This window comes from Temnothorax longispinosus, chromosome 8 (assembly GCF_030848805.1).
Source record: "Temnothorax longispinosus isolate EJ_2023e chromosome 8, Tlon_JGU_v1, whole genome shotgun sequence".
In the NCBI taxonomy this organism is placed as follows: Eukaryota; Metazoa; Arthropoda; class Insecta; order Hymenoptera; family Formicidae; genus Temnothorax; species Temnothorax longispinosus.
In genome coordinates this window covers 8,853,192-8,873,202 of record NC_092365.1, presented here as the reverse complement: position 1 = coordinate 8,873,202, position 20,011 = coordinate 8,853,192, and the positions used below count along the sequence as shown (strand labels likewise).

Genomic DNA, 20,011 nt, shown 5'->3' with positions numbered 1-20,011 from the left:
TGAAAACTGGGATGAGTATGCGGACTCAGAACTAAACTGTCTTGTGCCGGATAGGAAGAAAGTGCAAGTGCGTAAAGTCGCAATTTATATAGGAAGGTTCAAAGGATGGGAGGAGTGGATTTCGTGTGGGATGTGTCTGGTTTTCGTTTAAAGGATTTCTGGTTGGCGGGATGTTTCTAATTATTATTTAAGAGATTTCTTATTGGGTGAGATGTTTCTCACCCAAGAGGTAAATTTTAAGTTTTCGCCTATCCTAGAAAGCTAGAGACGGTTATCGATTTTTCCGGTTTTCCATTGATGAACTCCCTCGAAAAGCCCCCACTGTCCTATTGGGGGTGTAACCCATCAGTTCTTCCAGTGACGCATTTGTTTTTCGGCTATCGCCGATTTCTCTTTTATTAGAGTTCCTCATTTATCTCGCGACCCTGTTTTTATGTCGACAGACGATGCATACTTTTCAATCTTAATAGTAGGTACAAGGCAAACAGAACTTCCGCCACGTGTATTTACAGGCACGTTCTAGGCTTTGTCTCTGTTTGTCGGAAACATCGTACGAGCAATTTTAGAAAGCTCGCTCGATGCAATAAAGATCTTCATCAACTCTGTCTGGGATTCGTTTTGGCGCGTCGTGTCGCCGGGTTTATAGTTATGGGCCAGACAAGGTTGATAGACAAAATCTGATTTCGTATTCCCTGTTTGTCAATACTTTACTCTAGAAGGACGCTTTGTCGCTAGGCAAATAGCTATTATAGTTGTATAAAAAAAGGAATGTGAGAAGATCAAAGCTCACTCGCCGATCGATAACCGTCCTTGCTCAGTTTATTATCCTACCTTAAGGGATATCTTAAGTGCTTAAGAATTCCCGCGAAAAAGGGAAATCGTGAAATCCGCAGAACGTAACACAATATTATTTTAACAAGATACTTACTTTAACTATTATTTCTCCATCAGAATCATGTTTCACCCATAGACCTAGGATAAGATAGACGGAGCGTAAGCCTGCGGGGTAGGTGATAGCGCGGGAGGGGAAATAGACCCAAATTTCGGCAAAGTTTGGTTAGACTCGGAAACATTCGAACGCTCGACCGACTCGACAGCACACGGATGTGCCTTCGCGCTTTGGTGTGCGTTGGCAGTGTGGAGGGGATGCGCTGGCATGCGCTGTTTGTTCGATTACACATTTGACAGTGTCAAATTGACACATTTCTCCGGACGGTGGATACCATAACCTAGGCTTTGTTCGGGGAGCGCGCTATCAGCGCTATTTGGTTATTCTATCCTTGTTGTACATCTGATGAGCGATAAAGATAGAACGATGCAATAGCGTTAATAGCGCGCTCCCCGAACGCAGCCCTAGAATACAGAAGCGTATCATGGAAATGAAGTGCTTAATTGGTATTTAGTGTACAGATTTCGTCGCTCGTCGGTCGCGGCGTCGTCGAGTTGCGGAGGATGCGCGGCGCGCGGTGAGAATCCGCGAGGGAATATCGCCGGACGGGGATCTCCGAGATTGTTTACATTCTTCCGCAAGCGTTGCTCCTACGGCGGGATTGACCGCCATATAGGGAATCACCTTGCCCATCTTCCGCGTGCCTTTTTTTCCCTCGAGCAATAGGTTCGAGGGATTCGAGTGGCTTAACGTTGCGCTGAACGACGAGGGAGGTGCTCTGGACCATCTGGAAAGGTACCGAAGGAAAGAAAGTTTGCTGCTGCTGCTGTTGTTGTTGCTGGCACCGTTGGTGTCGAGACATCGCGCGAGCGTGCCCTCCGGAAGAATCTCGGGTACCCCCGGGAGCTCCTCGAGCGACTAGAAAATCCTGAGATGCCTCGCGAACGCCCACGGGAATATCCTGCGAGTACTTAATTTGAATGCGGGCTCGAAATCGCGACTTTATTTCCACGGAGGAAAGCGCGCCCGAGGCGTCGAAGATGTGACGCGCATCGCATTTTTGTAATTACGGTAAATACTTATGCAGAATTTGCATATTTATTTTTTATTTGCAGAATTTGACGTTTGCGATCGTCATATGCGACAACTTCAATTCACGCGCGCGTAACGTGGTCCGAACGTCCCCGAGTCTAACCGAACTTTGCCGAGACTTGGGTCTATTTCCCCTCCCGCGCTATCCTTATTCCCCTTGTCCATAGTAGCAGTTTACGCTCCGTCTATCTTATCCTAGGTCTATGGTTTCAACCACTTCCGCACAACGCATTCATCACTAAAGTGTCTCTCGCATATATACTGATGTGACTTTAAATATTGAATGCCCGGAATTGCAGCTGCCCATTTTTCACGCAAATTTTCTTCGGCCGGCACATTAAAAACACTATATTTGTTGTTGCATAATTTTTTGTTCGTGTCACATTCCGGGACGGCACATCTTTTCGACATTTTTTCACGGTTTATCTTACGGTTTTACGTGACCCTAACCCCGAACTGTAGTCAACGATAACATGACTCCTACATCGCAGCGACTCTGGTGGCTATAAAAGAAACTACAGATTTGCTTTATTAAGTGAGTCAGTCCCCACTACCGAAATTGGCCTGAGTTTCTACACTTGTATGTAAGACCGTGGCTTTAGGTGACCAGTTTCCTAAATCATGCACTTTGCAAAATATGTTACAAAAAATCTTATAACAAATTTAATTTGTTATTACTAAGAGGTTAAACATGTAATAAGTACCTAAAATATTAAGTTACAATTTTCAACTTTGATTTGTATTTAAAACAGTATCAAATGCGACATATAATAAAAAATTGCTTAAATAGCTCAAGTAGTACGTATTTGGCAATTACATATAAATAAACTCTGTATAATGCAACTCTATATAAATAATAGAAGAAAATGTACAAATATAAACAATGTATATACTGTTAAAATATTTTTTAATTTTAATTTTCTCTTTAATATATTACCTATATTTTAATAAAATTTTACAAAATCTTCACAATAAATTTATTTATTCAATTTCAATTAAATATTGTAATAAATATTTATTTAATATAAAATAATGACTGATTTTATTATATTTGAAAAAAATGTCATTTATAAATAAGAATAAGTTGCTTTTATCATATAAACTTTAAAATAAAATAAATTTTATCAATAATATTTAAGAATATTTTACCTGTAGTTTGTATTGTACCAGTTATTTTCATTTTATCACCTTTTCTTAAATCAAGGTCACGATAAATTTCTTCGTTAAAGTTTATTATGTGAGTCTCTAATTTATACTCCCCATCCGTCAGAGACCCACAACCGATTGATTTGTTTAATTTATTGTTATAAATTGTAGCAAAGTTTGTCTTGATGTAACCTTCTATGACTAAGAAATAGATATTTAGAAAATGTTAAAAAGGAATTATATTTTATATTTTGATTATTTTATAAATAAATAAATATGCATATATATATATATATATATATATATATATTGTATTGTATTATTTATTGTCTATCCCCTTAGGGTTTACAAGGCGTTTTTCTTTTATCACGAGGAACGTTCCTAAACCTCGTACATTTACATAACATTCACTCTAACTTCCAAACATAAACATAGACATAGATCAGATCTCCGAAGTCCACCTCCTCTTCTTACACGTCCGCTTCCGCTCCCTGTGGTCGTTTTCCTCTTCCTCTTCCTACGCTTCGTCTCTCCGTGGCCCTCTTCCTCTTCTTCCTTCTCCGCTTCCGCTTTGTCTCCGCCCTCAGACTTCACTTCCCTCCCTTTCTCCTCCTCTTATTTAACTCAGGCCCTCTTTCCTCCTTCCTCCTTCTCCTCTTTGGACTCATCTTCGACGAGCAGCTTATCCTCCATCTCCTTCGATATCTCCTCATCCTCCGATCTCCCTGTACTCCTACGTAACCTCTCCTCTATTTTCTCTTCTCTCTCTTCTCTCTCCCTATCTCTCCTTTCCACCGACTTGTCCTCGTGTATTTTCACCCCTACTCTATTCCCCGCCCTACTTCTCGCTTCCAGCACCTGCCACTTTTACTCTTCGTCTCCCAACTTCACCAGTATGGTTAGCCAAATTTCCCTCTGTCCCACCACAATCACCTCCCTCACCGTCACCCTCACCTTAAGCCCTTCTGCGAACAGCTCCTTTACCTTCTCGCACATCCACACATTTCGTCTTGCGTCTCGTTTTGGTTTTCTTTTGCGATTTCGCGGACGCGAATTTACGCGTCTGGCGCCCAACGTTAAAATTGTTTTGTGGAGTGTCGGAGGTGCGAGGGAATCGTCGGAGAGGCCTATCATCCCGCTCTTTTTTATCCTTTTGATCCGGCACACGTCCCGGAGCGGTCCGGGAGTGCAAAAAGCCGTGACAATATATATATATATATACATACAAATAAACTTATAATTATTGTAAAAATTGAATCACTACTTTTATAAACTCTGTCAAGTTTTTAAAATTATGTTCTTTTCTCTCCTTTCCTCTCTTTCTCTTTTTTTCTCTCACTTTCTACAAATTTTAAATAATACTTATGTAACACTGATAAATGATAATCGTAAAACTAATAATTGATGTAAATAAGAATATGTAAGTTGCAAAAATAATTTTAATTCATAAATTTGATGCTTTAAAAGATGATATAATTTAGGAGATTTATAGGTACGCTTTAGGTGACCAGTTTCCTAAATCATACACTTTGCAAAATATGTTACAAAAAATCTTATAACAAAATTAATTTGTTATTATTAAGAGGTTTAACATGTAATAAGTACCTAAAATATTAATTTTTAACTTTGATTTGTATTTAAAACGGTATCAAATACGACATGTAATAAAAAATTGCTTAAATAGCTCAAGTAGTACGTATTTGGCAATTCCATATAAATAAACTATATATAATGCAACTCTATATAAATAATAGAAGAAAATGTACAAATATAAACAATGTATATACTGTTAAAATATTTTTTAATTTTAATTTTCTTTAATATATTATCTATATTTTAATAAAATTTTATAAAATCTTCAAAATAAATTTATTTATTCAATTTCAATCAAATATTGTAATAAATATTTATTTAATATAAAATAATGACTGATTTTATTATATTTGAAAAAAATGTCATTTATAAATAAGAATAAGTTGCTTTTATCATATAAACTGAATTTTAAAATAAAATAAATTTTATCAATAATAATTAAGAATATTTTACCTGTAGTTTGTATTGTACCAGCTATTTTCATTTTATCACCTTTTCTTAAATCAAGGTCACAATAAATTTCTTCGTTAAAGTTTATTATGTGAGTCTCTAATTTATACTCCCCATCCGTCAGAGACCCACAACCGATTGATTTGTTTAATTTATTGTTATAAATTGTAGCAAAGTTTGTGTTGAAGTAACCTTCTATGACTAAGAAATAGATATTTAGAAAGTGTTAAAAAGGAATTATATTTTATATTTTGATTACATTATAAATAAATAAATATGCATATATATATATATATATATATATATATGCATATTTATTTATTTATAAATATTTAATATTAATATTTCCAAAATAAGATAAATATTATTTAGTATAAAATCCACTGATGGACTGTTTTGTCATTATTTATCTGTCTGTTATACACGTTATCAGTCTAAACTTACTATAGTGTAAATGGATTATTATGGCATAAATGTTTCATTATGTTATAAATCGATGATACTACAAAACTTACTGACACGTTTTGACGTGGTTAAGACATCGGAGAATTGAACACACTCTGGTTCTACATCTGACGAACATAATAATTTATATTTTCCCAAACTTGAAACGATTGTATTTGAACGAATTTGTAGTTCGTAAGATACATTGCCGTTATTAAATTGAGTTGCTTTAGGTGGACGAGCTTGTACGCCGTCTAAGACTCCCCTCAGGGTTGCAAGGCGTTTTGTAGGGACGTTCCCAATCCTTTACTCAATAGTACCCTTCTCCTCTCACTTTAACCCTTTGGACCAACGGCTTAACGTCTTTTTCTGAAAGAAGGAGCCCAGTTTGCTCCGCACAAGAGCCTATCTTGCACGGAGGGGCGCAGCTTTCGGAAAAACATTCCATGTTTACATGGCTCTAGTGGACTCGAACCTGGTTCCTCAGATTACGAGTCTGGCGCTCTACCACTAGACCACACTGCCGCCCTGTCTAAATGAATAATCTGTTATACAACTATTTAATTTAATCTCTCTATATATAAAAATGAATGTTTGCTTGTATGTTTGTCCGCCAAATTTTTCGGGAAATAATTGACCGAATCTTAAAGAATTGTATATAAAACAGGGGTAGAATTTCCCGGGGAGTGCCATAAAGTGTATAATTTTTCGTTACCAATTTTTTTGGAAACTGGTATCAGAAATTTTTCGGAAAATAATTGGTCGAATCTTAAATAATTGTTTATAAAACAGGGGTAGAATTTTCCGGGGAGTGCTATAAGCTGTATAGTTTTTTGTTACCCATCTTTTTCGAATTTTCCCAATTTTTTAAGAAATAACTGAGTGAATCTCAAAGAATTGTGTATACGACGGAATTGAACTTCAGTCGATAAAAAAGTGATATTGTTCAATTTATAGTATTTTTGTGAATTGGTGTGTATGTATGTTTGCTTAATTGAATTATATATGAAACAGGGTAAATATATGTTTAAAAAGATATCCCGCATTCATGAAAATAATGGAGAAACGACGTTACTCTGGCGCATGATTGTTGCCAATTTCATAGGAATGCTTTCTGGCGCGAAGTTATTCATGACCATGTGGCCAGCGCATGATCATGTGAACGTATTTCTTCTTGCACGCGCGTTCTCTAAAAACGACGATCATTGTTCTGCTTGAGCCTTCACGCTGAGAATCTTTCTGTGTCTGATATCTTTCCTTTCTACGTAATGTTGATCGTTCTTCGGGTATCGAATTTCCGTGATTACGAATACGAAAAACAGCTTATTTCATTAATCTAGGAGGTCGGATAATATGTTTGACCCTTCACGCTGAGAATGTTCCTGTTCCTGATATCTTTCCTTTCTACGCAATGCTGATTGTTCTCCGGATATCGAATTTCCGTGATTACCGATACGAAAAATAGTTTATTTCATCAATTTAGAAGGTCAGATAATAATGGATATAGCATTAAAATTATATATCTTAAATTAATATATTTTTAACAGATTGAAAATTTTTTTCTAGAAATTACTACATTTCTTACTTTCCAGCTAAGTTTATAATTCTATGCCTAAATCTTTCTGTGCCTGATATCTTTTCTTTCTACGCAATGCTGATCATTTTGATACAACAATTGAAAATTGTTTTTTAAAAAGTATTAAGCATTGCAGATATTACATTTCTTATTTTCCAGTTAGATTTATAATTTAGATATTAAGATGTCTCCTAAAAAAAGAAGTTTATTGGGAAAATTTCTACTGATGCGAAACGAAAAAGGATTGAGAGGGAAAATAAGACATCTTTACAAACGAAGGCCAGAATAGCCGGAGTCAGAAAAAGGTTCTTAAATTTAAGGGCAGAAGAGACGTTTGAGCAAACTGAAGAAAGACTTGCCTGTCTAAGAACAAGGACCGCTACCTACAGGACAAATGAGACGCACGAGCAAACTCAAGAAAGACTTGCCTGTCAAAGAACAAGGACCGCTACCTACAGGACAAATGAGACGCACGAGTAAACTCAAGAAAGACTTGCTGGTCTTATTGTTAGATTAAGGGCATACACAACTAGAGGTTTTGCATGGCAAGATTTAAAACGCGCAGCATTTGCTTATAATCCAAAGGAAAATTACCACAAACATCCGAAAGTGGTGATTGGCAAAATGGAGAATGTTTGTGTGCATTGTGAAGCATACAAATGCAAAGAGGAGACGCCAGGAATGTGTTGCTCTAACGGCAAGGTCAAACTGCCATTAATTACTCCGCCACCAGAGGATTTAGGAGAATTAATGAGGGGAACCACTCCAGATTCAAAACACTTTCTGGCTAATATAAGAAAATACAACTCATGCTTCCAAATGACTTCTTTTGGCACAACACGGGAAATAAGAACACCAGGATTTATGCCGACATTCAAAGTGCAGGGCCAAGTTTACCACAAGGCAGGATCATTGCTGCCACCATCCAATAAAGAATCAAAGTTTCTACAGATTTTCTTCATGGGTAATGAAACCACACAGGCACAACAGAGGTATTCCAACATTCCAGAAACTCGACAAAATATAGTTATGCACTTGCAAAAATTTTTACACTATCACAATTCCTACGTGAAACTATTCAAGACAGCATTGGAACGAATGTTTAACAGATGATTACCGAATTGTGATTAAAGCTGACAAAACTCCAGGAGGAGAGCATCAAAGGAGATTCAATGCACCCACAATTGATGAAGTTGCAATTGTCATTGTGAGTAACGAGTTTGACCGCCGCGATATTGTCCTACAGAAGAGAAACAACAGACTCCAGAGAGTATCAGAAACTCATAGATCCTACGATGCTCTCCAATACCCGATTATCTTCTGGCAAGGCAATGACGGATATTACTTTGGGATTCCTTAGATTGATCCAAGGACAGGCAATCAGCATCCAAAAAAGGTCTCTGCCATGGACTTCTACGCCTACAGAATCATGAGCCGAGTAGGAGATAAAAATCATGTGTTAAAATGTCGTCAGCTGTTCCATCAGTTCGCTGTGGACATGTATGCCAAGATTGAGAGTGAACGATTGCTCTACATCAGGATGAACCAAAAGAAACTTCGCATGGATGACTTATGTTCATCTTAGAGATGTCGTAGCAAATGATGCCAATCCAAATGACTTAGGAAGATTGATAATTCTACCTGCAACCTACATTGGCAGCCCTAAACATATGCACGAGTATACGCAGGATGCAATGGCGTATGTCAGAAAGTATGGACGCCCTGATCTCTTTGTGACCTTTACGTGCAATCCTCTATGGCCAGAAATTTAAGGGGTAACGCCACTCTAGTGTTCCAAAAAAAAGCCAATTTTTGATAATTTTTTTCAGAAATACAATAATCATAAATAAAAATCGGTTTAATTCTATTTATTATCTATATATTAAAGTATAAAAAAAATTTTTTATTAATTATTTATTGCCAAAATGGCGGCGCCAGAGCCATTGCTCCAAAGTGCCTTTTTGCGGAAGGCGTTCAACGGGCGGAATCGAAGTTTCTATAATTTTTGAGCTGGAACAAAAATTCAAAGATTTTTGAAATATATATAAGTTTTTCTATAGAAGTACCTAGGGGAATTGCGAAATATCATTTTTTGTAAGAATGGTGCATGTTGGAAAAAAGTGCTTCATTTTTCGCTAAAAAATGTCGCACAAAATTGTTTATAAAAAAAGTTTTGTTTAACTTATCGCAAAATCCCTAGGTACTTCTAAAGATAATGTTATTGTAAAGTTTCACTCAAAATTTCAAGTCAATCGGATAAAAGATGTTCGAGTTCTGATTCCGCCCGACTTTAAAAAAGCGATTTCGAAAAAAAACGCGTTTAAAGTTTCAGACGCTCGAAGCGCGCTCCGAACGCGCCGGCAGACGGATTACGAAAAAGAGATAATAGAGATTTTTCCGAGCTTTGAAACCAAGTGTACCTTATTTCTAAGACTTTAAAGCATCGTTTAAGAAAAAAAAATCGATTTTTTGAAAATTCTAGAGTGGCTTTACCCCTTAAGAGAATTTAGAGACAGGTGAGAAAGCAGTTGATCGGCACGACATTATTGCAAGAGTTTCAACCTAAAAAAAAAAAAATGATGAACGTCATAACGAAAGGAGAAATTTTTGGAGAAACACAATGCTGGATGTACACAATCGAATGGCAAAAAAGAGGCCTTCCGCATTTCCATATCCTTATTTGGCTGCGAAAAAAAATCAGACAAAATGAAATTGACATGGTCATTGGTCATATCAGCAGAATTGCCAGATCTCCAACTAGACTCTTTGTAGTTTGATGTAATAAAAAAAAAACATGCTCCACGGCCCATGTAGTGCACTTAACAGGAAAGCTCTTTGCATGATGGATGGCAAATGCACAAAGAAATATCCTCGGAACCTGCTCCAGGAAACTCAAACAGGACAAGATGGGTATCCTTTGTATAGAAGAAGAAAACCAGAAGATGATGGATTTACAACAAAAATCAAAATGCGCATTGGCCAAACATAACAGGACGTGGATATAGACAACAGATGGGTGGTAGCATACTCTCCACTGTTGTCCAAAATGTTCCACGCGCATATAAATGTGGAATCTTGCCAGTCTGTAAAAGCTATCAAGTACATCTGCAAGTATGTAAACAAGGGAAGTGATCAGGCAGTTTTTGGGTTAGAACAACGGAGATATATTGTTGATGAAGTTGAGAATTATCAATTAGGAAGATATATCAGCAGCAACGAGGTATACTTTAATCAAAACATCTGAAAAAAAGTTCCAGCGACGCAAACAAGGAGCTGATGTAAAAGGACATCCAGGAGTAAAATCCATAGATGCTCTTGGGCGTGTATGTGTATACACTGTTCATCCATCAAATGCAAAGTGTTTCTTTTTGAGAATGCTGCTCCACATTATCAAGGGACCATCGCGGCCCGTTGCAACATTGGTTCAGCCTGGAGATATTTATGACGAGGATCTAAAAATGATGCTTTTTGACGAACTGATATATTTTCCTGTGACTCCATTTGGAAACGAATTGATATCGCCTCTGCTAACGTTTTTGATACGCCTTCAATTCCACAAGAAAGATGATTAGCGATCACAGTTTGAATTACTGGACATATCATTGATGCTGGAGCTCCGGATAGTACCGTAGTTGCAATTTCAAGTGGTTTGAGAACTGGTATTAAATTTTCAAACATACTCCATTCATCTTCGTTTATTTCTAAATTTTTAGCATGCAAAGGAGTTGTCACGGTTCGATCTCCAAGAACAGCTGTGATAGCACTACGATTCTCTACAAGTCTTTCAGCCATAAGTAAATCTGTATTCCATCGAGTACGAACACTTTGGATTAATTTCCGTTTGAGGTAAGCCTAATTGTTCTTGTTTTTTTGCTTGTGAAGCAATGACGGAATGATGAAAATGGGAAACAATTTTACTTCCTTTAGCAAGCACGATGGAAATATTATCTTTCTTCAACGCATCTCTCACGGCTAAATTTATCGTGTGTGCTGCACAACTAGAACTGAATCCAACGTTCATCATGCTGTTCACTGCGAGAACAATGTTGCTTGCATTATCATGAACAATGGATACAATTTTGGTGTCAATTTGCCATTCAGCAGCAACATTTTGTAAGCTGTCCGCTAAATTTTCCGCCATATGCCTTTCGCTAAGTTCTTGCATACTTAACGTGAATATTTGTGGCTCCCATACGTTATTTACGATGTGAGCATTCACATTCATATAACCTTCTTGAGATCGAGAAGTCCAACAATCCGTGTCCAGAGCAATAAATCTGCACAAATCTCATGTGCATTGGATCTTTGTTTTTACTTCATCTTCAAGAGCATGTAAACGGCGTAGTACTGTTTGGCTGCATGGGCACTTGTATCCAGGCTCGATTTCTTTCATAAATGTTTTGAAAGCAGGACTAGAAGAAAAACTAAAACGCAGTCGGTTAAATGCGATTAATTTAACTAGTGCCCGTGTAATCTTCTCGCTGCGTTCCTTGCTAACAGATGTAATCCCACGTGCACGTTTTCGTGGTATAGTGTCCGAATCAGTGGAAGAAGATCCTTCGATTGGGTCATCTGTATCTGTGCTGTATTAAAAATAATATATTATATACATACACATGTGTATATAAATGTATATGTCTATATGTGTGTATATGTGTGTATAAATATATAATGTCAGACGTATTTTTTGGGACACTATATTTTTTTAATTGCAAACCATGTTAGATAATCCCCCGAACTTTGAATAAGTGTTCTTTTTTAAAATAAAGCAATATTTTGGGTGTTAAAACATTTTTTATACTCAACGTTTACTATGAGGACTCATGAATGTAACGTATTTTCCTAGGACACCTCGAATTATATTTTAAACAGACTATTCGGCAATTAAAATTAGATATCCCAAAATAATACGTTTAAAATAAAGCAATATTTTGAAAATTTTTTATACTCAACGTTTACTACGAGTACTCGTGAGTGTAATGTATTTTTCACAACACCTCCACGGAAAGTCCGACTTTGCATGCCTGTAGAGAGGGGCGAAAGTGGCCAATTTCACGCCAGGGCGGCATAGCGAGCGGAAAGTAACCACTTTCCTCCCTGTTTAGCGGGTGGAAAGTAATTTCCGCCTTAGGGAAAGTGATTACTTTCCACCCGCTAAACAGGGACGAAAGTGGTTACTTTCCGCCTGCTATGCCGCCCTGGCGTGAAATTGGCCACTCTCGCCTCTCTCTAGGCATGAAAGTCGAACTTTCCGTAAAGGTATTGTGAAAAATATCGTGTGCACCTCGGGTCGAAAGCTTTTTCAGACTCGTGTGATTTGCCGCCCTCGCCTTCGGCTCGAACGGCAAGCTTCACACTCGTCTGAAAAACGCTACTTTCGCCCCTTGGTGCACAATATACTATTCCTAGGACATGTCCTCGAATTATACTTTAAACAGACTATTCGTCAGTTAAAGTTAGGTGTCCCGAAATAATATGTTCAAATTTTACGTAGTTTATATATTGTAAGCTTACTTCGAGGTCATCATATAAAAGATGTCCCGAAATAATACGTTCAAATTTTACGTAGTTTATACATCGTAAGCTTACTTCGAGAACATCATATAAAAGATGACCTCGAAGTAAGCTCACGATATATAAACTACGTAAAATTTGAACGTATTATTTCGGGACACCTAACTTTAATTGCCGAATAGTACGTTTAAAGTATCGAGCATCAAGGACATGTCCTAGGAAAATATATTATATTCATAAGTCCTTGCAGCAAACGTTGAGTATAAAAAATGTTTTATCACCCAAAATATTGCTTTATTAAAAAAAAAGCAATTATCCAAAGTTTGGTCTAACTTAAAGTTTAAGTTAAGACTATCGCACACAAAAAGACAGCTGCATAGCATAAGACCGCCTGGGCCAATAAGCATCTTATGTAAATTAATGGTGACTTTGTGCTGGATGCTCATTGGTTTAACGGTCTCATGCTATGTTTATGCATCCCATGCAATTTTGTGTGCGATAGCCCTTAGAGGTAAGGGACCCTGCACTAAACCACGTGATTTTGGGCCCCGGTGAAAATGGCTGAATTTTTAATATGTTGTACCTTTTGAGTCACTGAACAAATATTTCCTCAAGCAAAATGTCAAAAAATGGACAGTTTCAGCGTTTCAACCCTTAGAAGCTTGAGGTCAGACCAGCAAAGATATCACTTTCGGATTAATGCGGTTACTTACAATAAAGGATCAATATAAATTTTTGAGGAAAGCGGGGGTATCGGCGATACCGTGCGGGGTTGCTGGTCCCCCATCGGACACGTCTTCAGGTGGCGAATAGGGGAAAGCCCGCTAGAAATAGAGGGTACTGGGGAAATAATATACCCGGGGTGGACCAAAAACCAGTGGAGCAACACCGCCGAGTAACAAGCGGAGGTTACGGGTACCGTGAGTGACGAGCATCCTCTAAATAACCTGGCGTAGAAGGCAATGGGAAACCACTACGACTATTATCCCAAGAAAACCACATGAATACGGACAATAGGAGGAATGATATGTCGGGCAATCCGGCTGACCCCCGGCGCCTAGATGGTTCCGGGCCGTCTGGTGTGAAATTGGCGACCGGCCACAGGAGGGTGACCCACTAGGCTTCTTGTGGAAACTGGGCTACTGGTGGTAAACAACCCAAAGTACGACGAAATCAACACATAAAAATAGGCACATGGAATGTCCGCGGCCTGCTACAACCAGGGAAGCGAGAGACAGTGGAATCGAAAATGCAAAGATGCGGAGTAGATATACTGGGCCTGAGTGAAACACATCTCAAAGATAGTGGACATTTCGAAACTGGAAATGAAAACATGATATTCCTTGCTGGTAACGGTGAAAAGAGCAACAATGGAGTTGGGTTTATTGTTGCAAAGAACCTGAGGGACTGTGTATTAGGTTACGAGGCGATTGATGACAGAATAATCAGGATTAGAATTGGTGCCCGCCCGCACACCCTGAACATCGTCCAGGTGTATGCGCCTACAACCGAGTGTACGGAGGAGGAAATCTCTGATTTCTACGCAAAGCTTGAGACAGTCTGCCGTGTGAGACCGAGGAAGGAGACCACCGTCCTGCTGGGCGACTTTAATGCAAAAGTGGGAGAAACTACGCACGATACACACCTTAACCAAACAGTAGAAAAGCACGGTTTGGGGGTCCGCAATAAAAGATGAGAAATTCTTCTGCAATTCTGCATAGGTAACCAATTCACCATCATGAATACTTGGTTTAAGCAACATCCACGGAGGCTGTATACGTGGATGTCACCAGGAGGTGCATACCGAAACCAAATTGACTACGTGTTAATTGACACCAGATGGCGCTCGTCCATTACTAATGCCAAGACACTACCCGGGGCGGACTGCGAAAGCGACCATCAGTTGCTGGTTGCGGAGTTTAAAGCCCGGCTCAAAGTCGTCCATAAAGTCAGTAACAACAAGGCACTGCACATGCACGCTGATGCAATATCGCGGTTCAGGCAGGACATGCACACTAGGCTTTTGGGAATGGAGACAGATTCAACAGAATCAGCCAATGATATGTGGGTCAGACTAAAAACAGCCGTAATAGACTCTGCGGAGACCATTGTACAACAACGCCGGGGTCCGCGTAGTAGACCTGACTGGATGAGCCAGGAGACCTGGTCCGCCGTCCTGCGCCGCAGAACCTTAAAAGAGAATGGTCTAAGCACTGAAGATGATAGAAGGCACTACCGCGAGCTGCACAGAACTGTCCAAAGACTCTGCCGTAAGGACAAGGATGCAGAAGTGGACAGAGTGTGTCAGGAGATCGAGGAGTCATCCAACAGGGCACACACAAAAGACATGTTCTGTAAAGTCAAGTCACTGACAAAGGACATTAAGATCAAGAGCTGGACATTGGAGGATGATACGGGAGCTATCATCACAGATCGATACAAGGTGCTAGAACGATGGAGGGAATACTGCCGAGGTTTGTACGCGGCAACAGAGGATTCAGAAGAACTGAGAATGAGCGAATGCGGCGTGAGGGAGCCGGACATTCTTCTTGCGGAGATAGAATGGGCCATGGCAAGACTGAAACACAAAACTAGCGGAGGCGATAGAGTCACAGTCCAAATGCTCAAGAACCTAGGCCCAGAGGGCACGCACATGCTCCACTTGATCTGTCAGAGGGTCTGGAGTACTGGACGATGGCCGGATGACTGGTCTGAGTCTATACTTGTCCCTCTGCACAAAAAGGGTTCAACCCGCAAATGTGAAAATTACAGAACAATATAACTGTTGTCACATGCTAGTAAGATACTCTTGAGCATAATTAAGGCAAGACTAAAAAATTACATCGACCGGCATATCTCAGAAGAACAGGCTGGTTTCGTCAAAAAAAAAAAGCACACGCGAACAAATCTTTAACGTCCGACAGCTGATTGAGAAGAGCAGAGAATTTAATGTGCCATTACTGATGTGTTTCATTGACTATGCCAAGGCGTTCGACTGCGTCAGCTGGAAGAGAACGTTCGAGGTGATGAGAGAGATGGGAGTTCCTGAACACTTGATACTCCTTGTGCAAAACCTGTACCTGGATGGCACATGTAGAGTCCGACTAGAGGATGCCACTTCGGGGCCCTTCAGCGCACGAAGGGGAGTGCGACAGGGCTACATCTTATCACCGAAGCTTTTCAACCTTTACGGCGAATATATCATGCGCAAAGTGCTGGAGGACTGGACGGGGGGTGTCCGAATAACTGAGAGGAAGATCAGTAATCTCAGGTTCGCGGATGACACCACGATTTTGGGTGCAACCGAAAGCGAGCTGGCGGAGCTGCTTCGTAGGGTAGAGGTCGAGAGTATGCAACTGGGACTCCATATAAACAGAAGCAAGACCAAAATAATGTTCATCGATCGTGCCGGGACCCTGCAGCGCACACACGAGCTCCGTGATTTAGAGGTGGTTTCGGACTTCGTATACCTGGGCTCCGTAATCAGCGATGATGGAAGCTGCGACAGGGAAGTAAGCCGCCGCAGTCAAATGGCAAAGGATGCTATGAGGCGGCTCGGCAAAATCTGGAGGAATCGTGGCATGAGCAGGAAGACCAAGGTCCGACTAGTCCAGTCCCTGGTTTTCTCAGTGTTCCTATATGCTGCTGAGACATGGACACTGAAGGCAAGATTGAGGAGCAAAATAGATGCATTCGAAATGTGGTGCTGGCGGAAAATGCTGGGTGTGCCTTGGACGGCCCATCGCACAAACGCGTCAATTTTGCAAGAACTCGGAATTCGAACTCGCCTGTCTACGATCTGCCTAAGGCGTATTCTGAGGTTCTTCGGACACATCTCCAGACGCGAGCCGGACAACTTGGAGAGACTTATGATCGTTGGTCAGGTCGAGGGGAAAAGAAGCAGAGGCCGATCTCCGACCAGATGAGGCGATGCCGTCAGAAGGACCACACAGGGACCCATCCACGAGGCGATGCGCCGAGCTGAGAACAGGGAATCATGGCGACAGATGGTCCACGATTCATGTGGTCACGATCCTCAGTAATGAGGGACCGACTTAGATGATGATAAATTTTTGGTGAACAAAATAATTAAAAAGTAATTAGTTTATGATAGTATTGTTTAAACAATATGATAATATTATTTAAACAATTTGAAAACGTCATTGTTTACAGGAACGATTCGGAGTGCTTTTTGTACGTGAGTCCCTTTGCCTCTCATGATTCGGGGTGCTTTTTGTACGTGAGTCCCCTTGCCCCTCACGATTCGGGGTGCTTTCTGTACATGAGTCCCCTTGCCTCTCACGACTCATAAATCTCGCTCATTTATTCACCTAGTTCCATAGCATCATTTGGATTGATAGGCTGCGCTCTATGAGCTGCATCCAAAATGTTATTTTTACAACAATAATTGGTTCGGGCTTTTTGTACGTGAGTCCCCTTACCCCTCACGATTCGAGATGCTATATAGCGCATTATTTGTTGTAAAATTAGCAATAAACAAATGGCTGATAGTGAAACCTATTCCAGTAGCCTGACCCTTATGAAAAAAGAACCGAGCCACCGATCGCGCGCGAAACGTTGCGGCCGTCGGCCTTGAGCGGTAGTGGAGGAATAGGAGGCGTTGCCTCAGAAATCGGACCGAAAAGTTTAAATAATTCCGACCACTGCATTACGGCATTGTACGTGCGCTCGCTCTTATATGCAAGAGCGGCAAATATTTGGATTTTACTTATGCCTTTTGGTTATAATAGTGATAAATATATGCTGTATATTATAATTGCGCTTATGCCAAGGCTGGAATTGTAATCGAACGAGTTTGTAAAAAAATAATTTATCGTATACTCCTATTATATTTCATCATTATGGCTTTCAGAAATCGAATGCCGTGTTACACATGTAACGTAGCATTTGATCTAGCGCGAATGGCGCGAATAGATGATGATGATAATGCAAACAAACGAGACATTGCTATTCATAGACGTAACAAAAATAATCATCTACCACTTGCTGTTACAAATGTCACTAGAATCTGTATAAATTGTAATCGTTCAGTTCTTAATGAAATAGCAAGTATCCTACGTGATCCTACTTGCTTAAAGTTGAACGTTTTGAAACAAAAAGCAAATCATGCTTGTGTTATATGTCACGTTAACCGCAATACGCACAGACTGTCTATTGAATGTAGAGTTAAAGTTTTTGTTCTTACGAACATTTATGTACCTCCTAACGTAAGATCTTGCGCGCATCACTTGGATGAAAATGGATTTTTCTTACAAGTTTTACTCCCTGACTTACAGTCTATTAATAGACCTTATGTTATACAAGGACAAGAGTTGCAAATATTTTTGCAGCAACTAAGAAACATGGCTTTTAATCAAGGGAGGTATGAAGATGAGAATTGTTTTTCAGACAACGAATTTCAATGCATTGCTCCTATAACAAAGGAACAATTTCGCGAGTTGTTTACATTTTGCGATCGAGTAGTTCAAACTGGAGGTCACAGATATGTAACTAAGAGATATTTGTTGACAAATTTTGTTGACAAGCACTTTTTGTGCAAGTTACGACAAGGGCTATCAAACGAATTTCTGAAGGTAATATTCAATTATTCGAGTAGACAGGCTGTAAGTCTGGCCATAAGTATAGTTAGACAATCTTTAATGCAACGATTTGTACCTAGCAATATTGGATTTCAGGCTATTACGAGAGAAGACTACATAGCTAGGCACGTTATGGAATTTACTAACGCACTGTATAATCCAGAGCCGAATGTGCCTAGAGCTATCGCTTACATCGATGGTAATTACTCGTATATCCCTAAAAGTAGTAACTTCCGAGTTTTACGGCAATCTTATTGCGTTCACAAAGACCGACACTTAGTAAAATCTGCTTTGGTTGTTGCTCCAGACGGATATATCCTTGTCCCTATTCAAGGTCCCTACTTTTCGGACTCCCGAAATAACGATGCTGCAATGCTGCGCAATGAATACGAAAAGGATGTTGATTCTATGAGAGAATGGTTTCAAGATAGAGATATTTTTATATTAGACCGAGGATATCGTGATGCTACATCATGGCTTGAACGCGTAGGCATTCATAATAAAATGCCAGCTCTTCTTCAACGGGGGCAGAGTCAACTATCAACAGAAGAAGCAAATGAATCGCGTTTAATCACAAAAACAAGATGGATAGTTGAAGCAAGAAACGGTCACATAAAGTCTATGTTTAAATTCTTCGCTCAAATAATTAATGTACCGCATATGTACAATCTTAGTGACTTTTATTGAATTGCTGGAACGATAATAAACAGATATCACCCTCTCATCCATATGGAAGGGGCCAATGCGCAACTAGCGAGAGAAATGTTAGAGAAATCCCAAAATGTTAATATTGTGCAAGCGCGAGTGGAAGCGGACAATCTTCGTAACAGAAATGGACGATGAAAAAAACTTAACCAACATCACGTGTTTAACTTTCCTCGTTTTACCTTAGATTATCTGCGAGACCTAACGGCAGGTGTATATCAAGTTCACTTGGCACCTTCTTACATACAGGATAAGATTCAACGAGACGAACAAGAAGAGTTTCAGTTAGATGAACTCATTGACGAATCTGGTATTATAAGAGTCAGACTATATTCTAGATTTCGCAATGCTGCAGAATATCAGTTATGGATAGCATACGACAGCATTGAAGAGAATGAACACGATAATGATATTCATGACAACATTATTCATGGATACTACTGTACCTGTAAAACAGGTGCTAGGAGTATTGACTCGTGTGCTCATGTTGCTAGTGTATTATGGTTTCTTGGATACGCACGTCATGAACCAAATGTTTCGTATCCTGCTACGTCTCTACTAAATAACATTTTGGATGCGGCTCATAGAGCGCAGCCTATCAATCCAAATGATGCTATGGAACTAGGTGAATAATAGATGAGCGAGATTTATGAGTCGTGAGAGGCAAGGGGACTCATGTACAGAAAGCACCCCGAGTCGTGAGAGGCAAGGGGACTCATGTACAAAAAATACCCCGAATCGTGAGGGGCAAGAGGACTCACGTACAAAGAGCACCCCGAATCGTTCCTGTAAACTATGACGTTTTCAAATTGTTTAAACAATATTATCATATTGTTTAAACAATACTATCATAACCAAATTACTTTTTAATTATTCTGTTCACCAAAAATTCATATTGTTCCCTTATAACAGTAACCGCATTGATCCGAAAGTGATATCTTTGCTGGTCTAACCTCAAGCTTCTAAGGGTTGAAACGCTGAAACTGTCCATTTTTTGACATT

General features: G+C 39.5%; 2 protein-coding genes across 2 annotated transcripts; both read left to right on the top strand.

The window, feature by feature from the left end:
• The first annotated feature begins 13,953 nt into the window (after nucleotides 1-13,953).
• LOC139818244 (craniofacial development protein 2-like) lies at nucleotides 13,954-14,400 on the top strand. Its single transcript, XM_071786861.1, has one exon. It carries the CDS (start codon nucleotides 13,954-13,956, stop codon nucleotides 14,398-14,400), a length of 447 nt encoding a protein of 148 aa, XP_071642962.1.
• Nucleotides 14,401-14,442: 42 nt separating this feature from the next.
• On the top strand, nucleotides 14,443-15,486 carry LOC139818243 (uncharacterized). The gene has a single exon (XM_071786860.1). The coding sequence runs from the start codon at nucleotides 14,443-14,445 to the stop codon at nucleotides 15,484-15,486; it is 1,044 nt and encodes a 347-aa protein (XP_071642961.1).
• The last annotated feature ends 4,525 nt before the right edge of the window (nucleotides 15,487-20,011 follow it).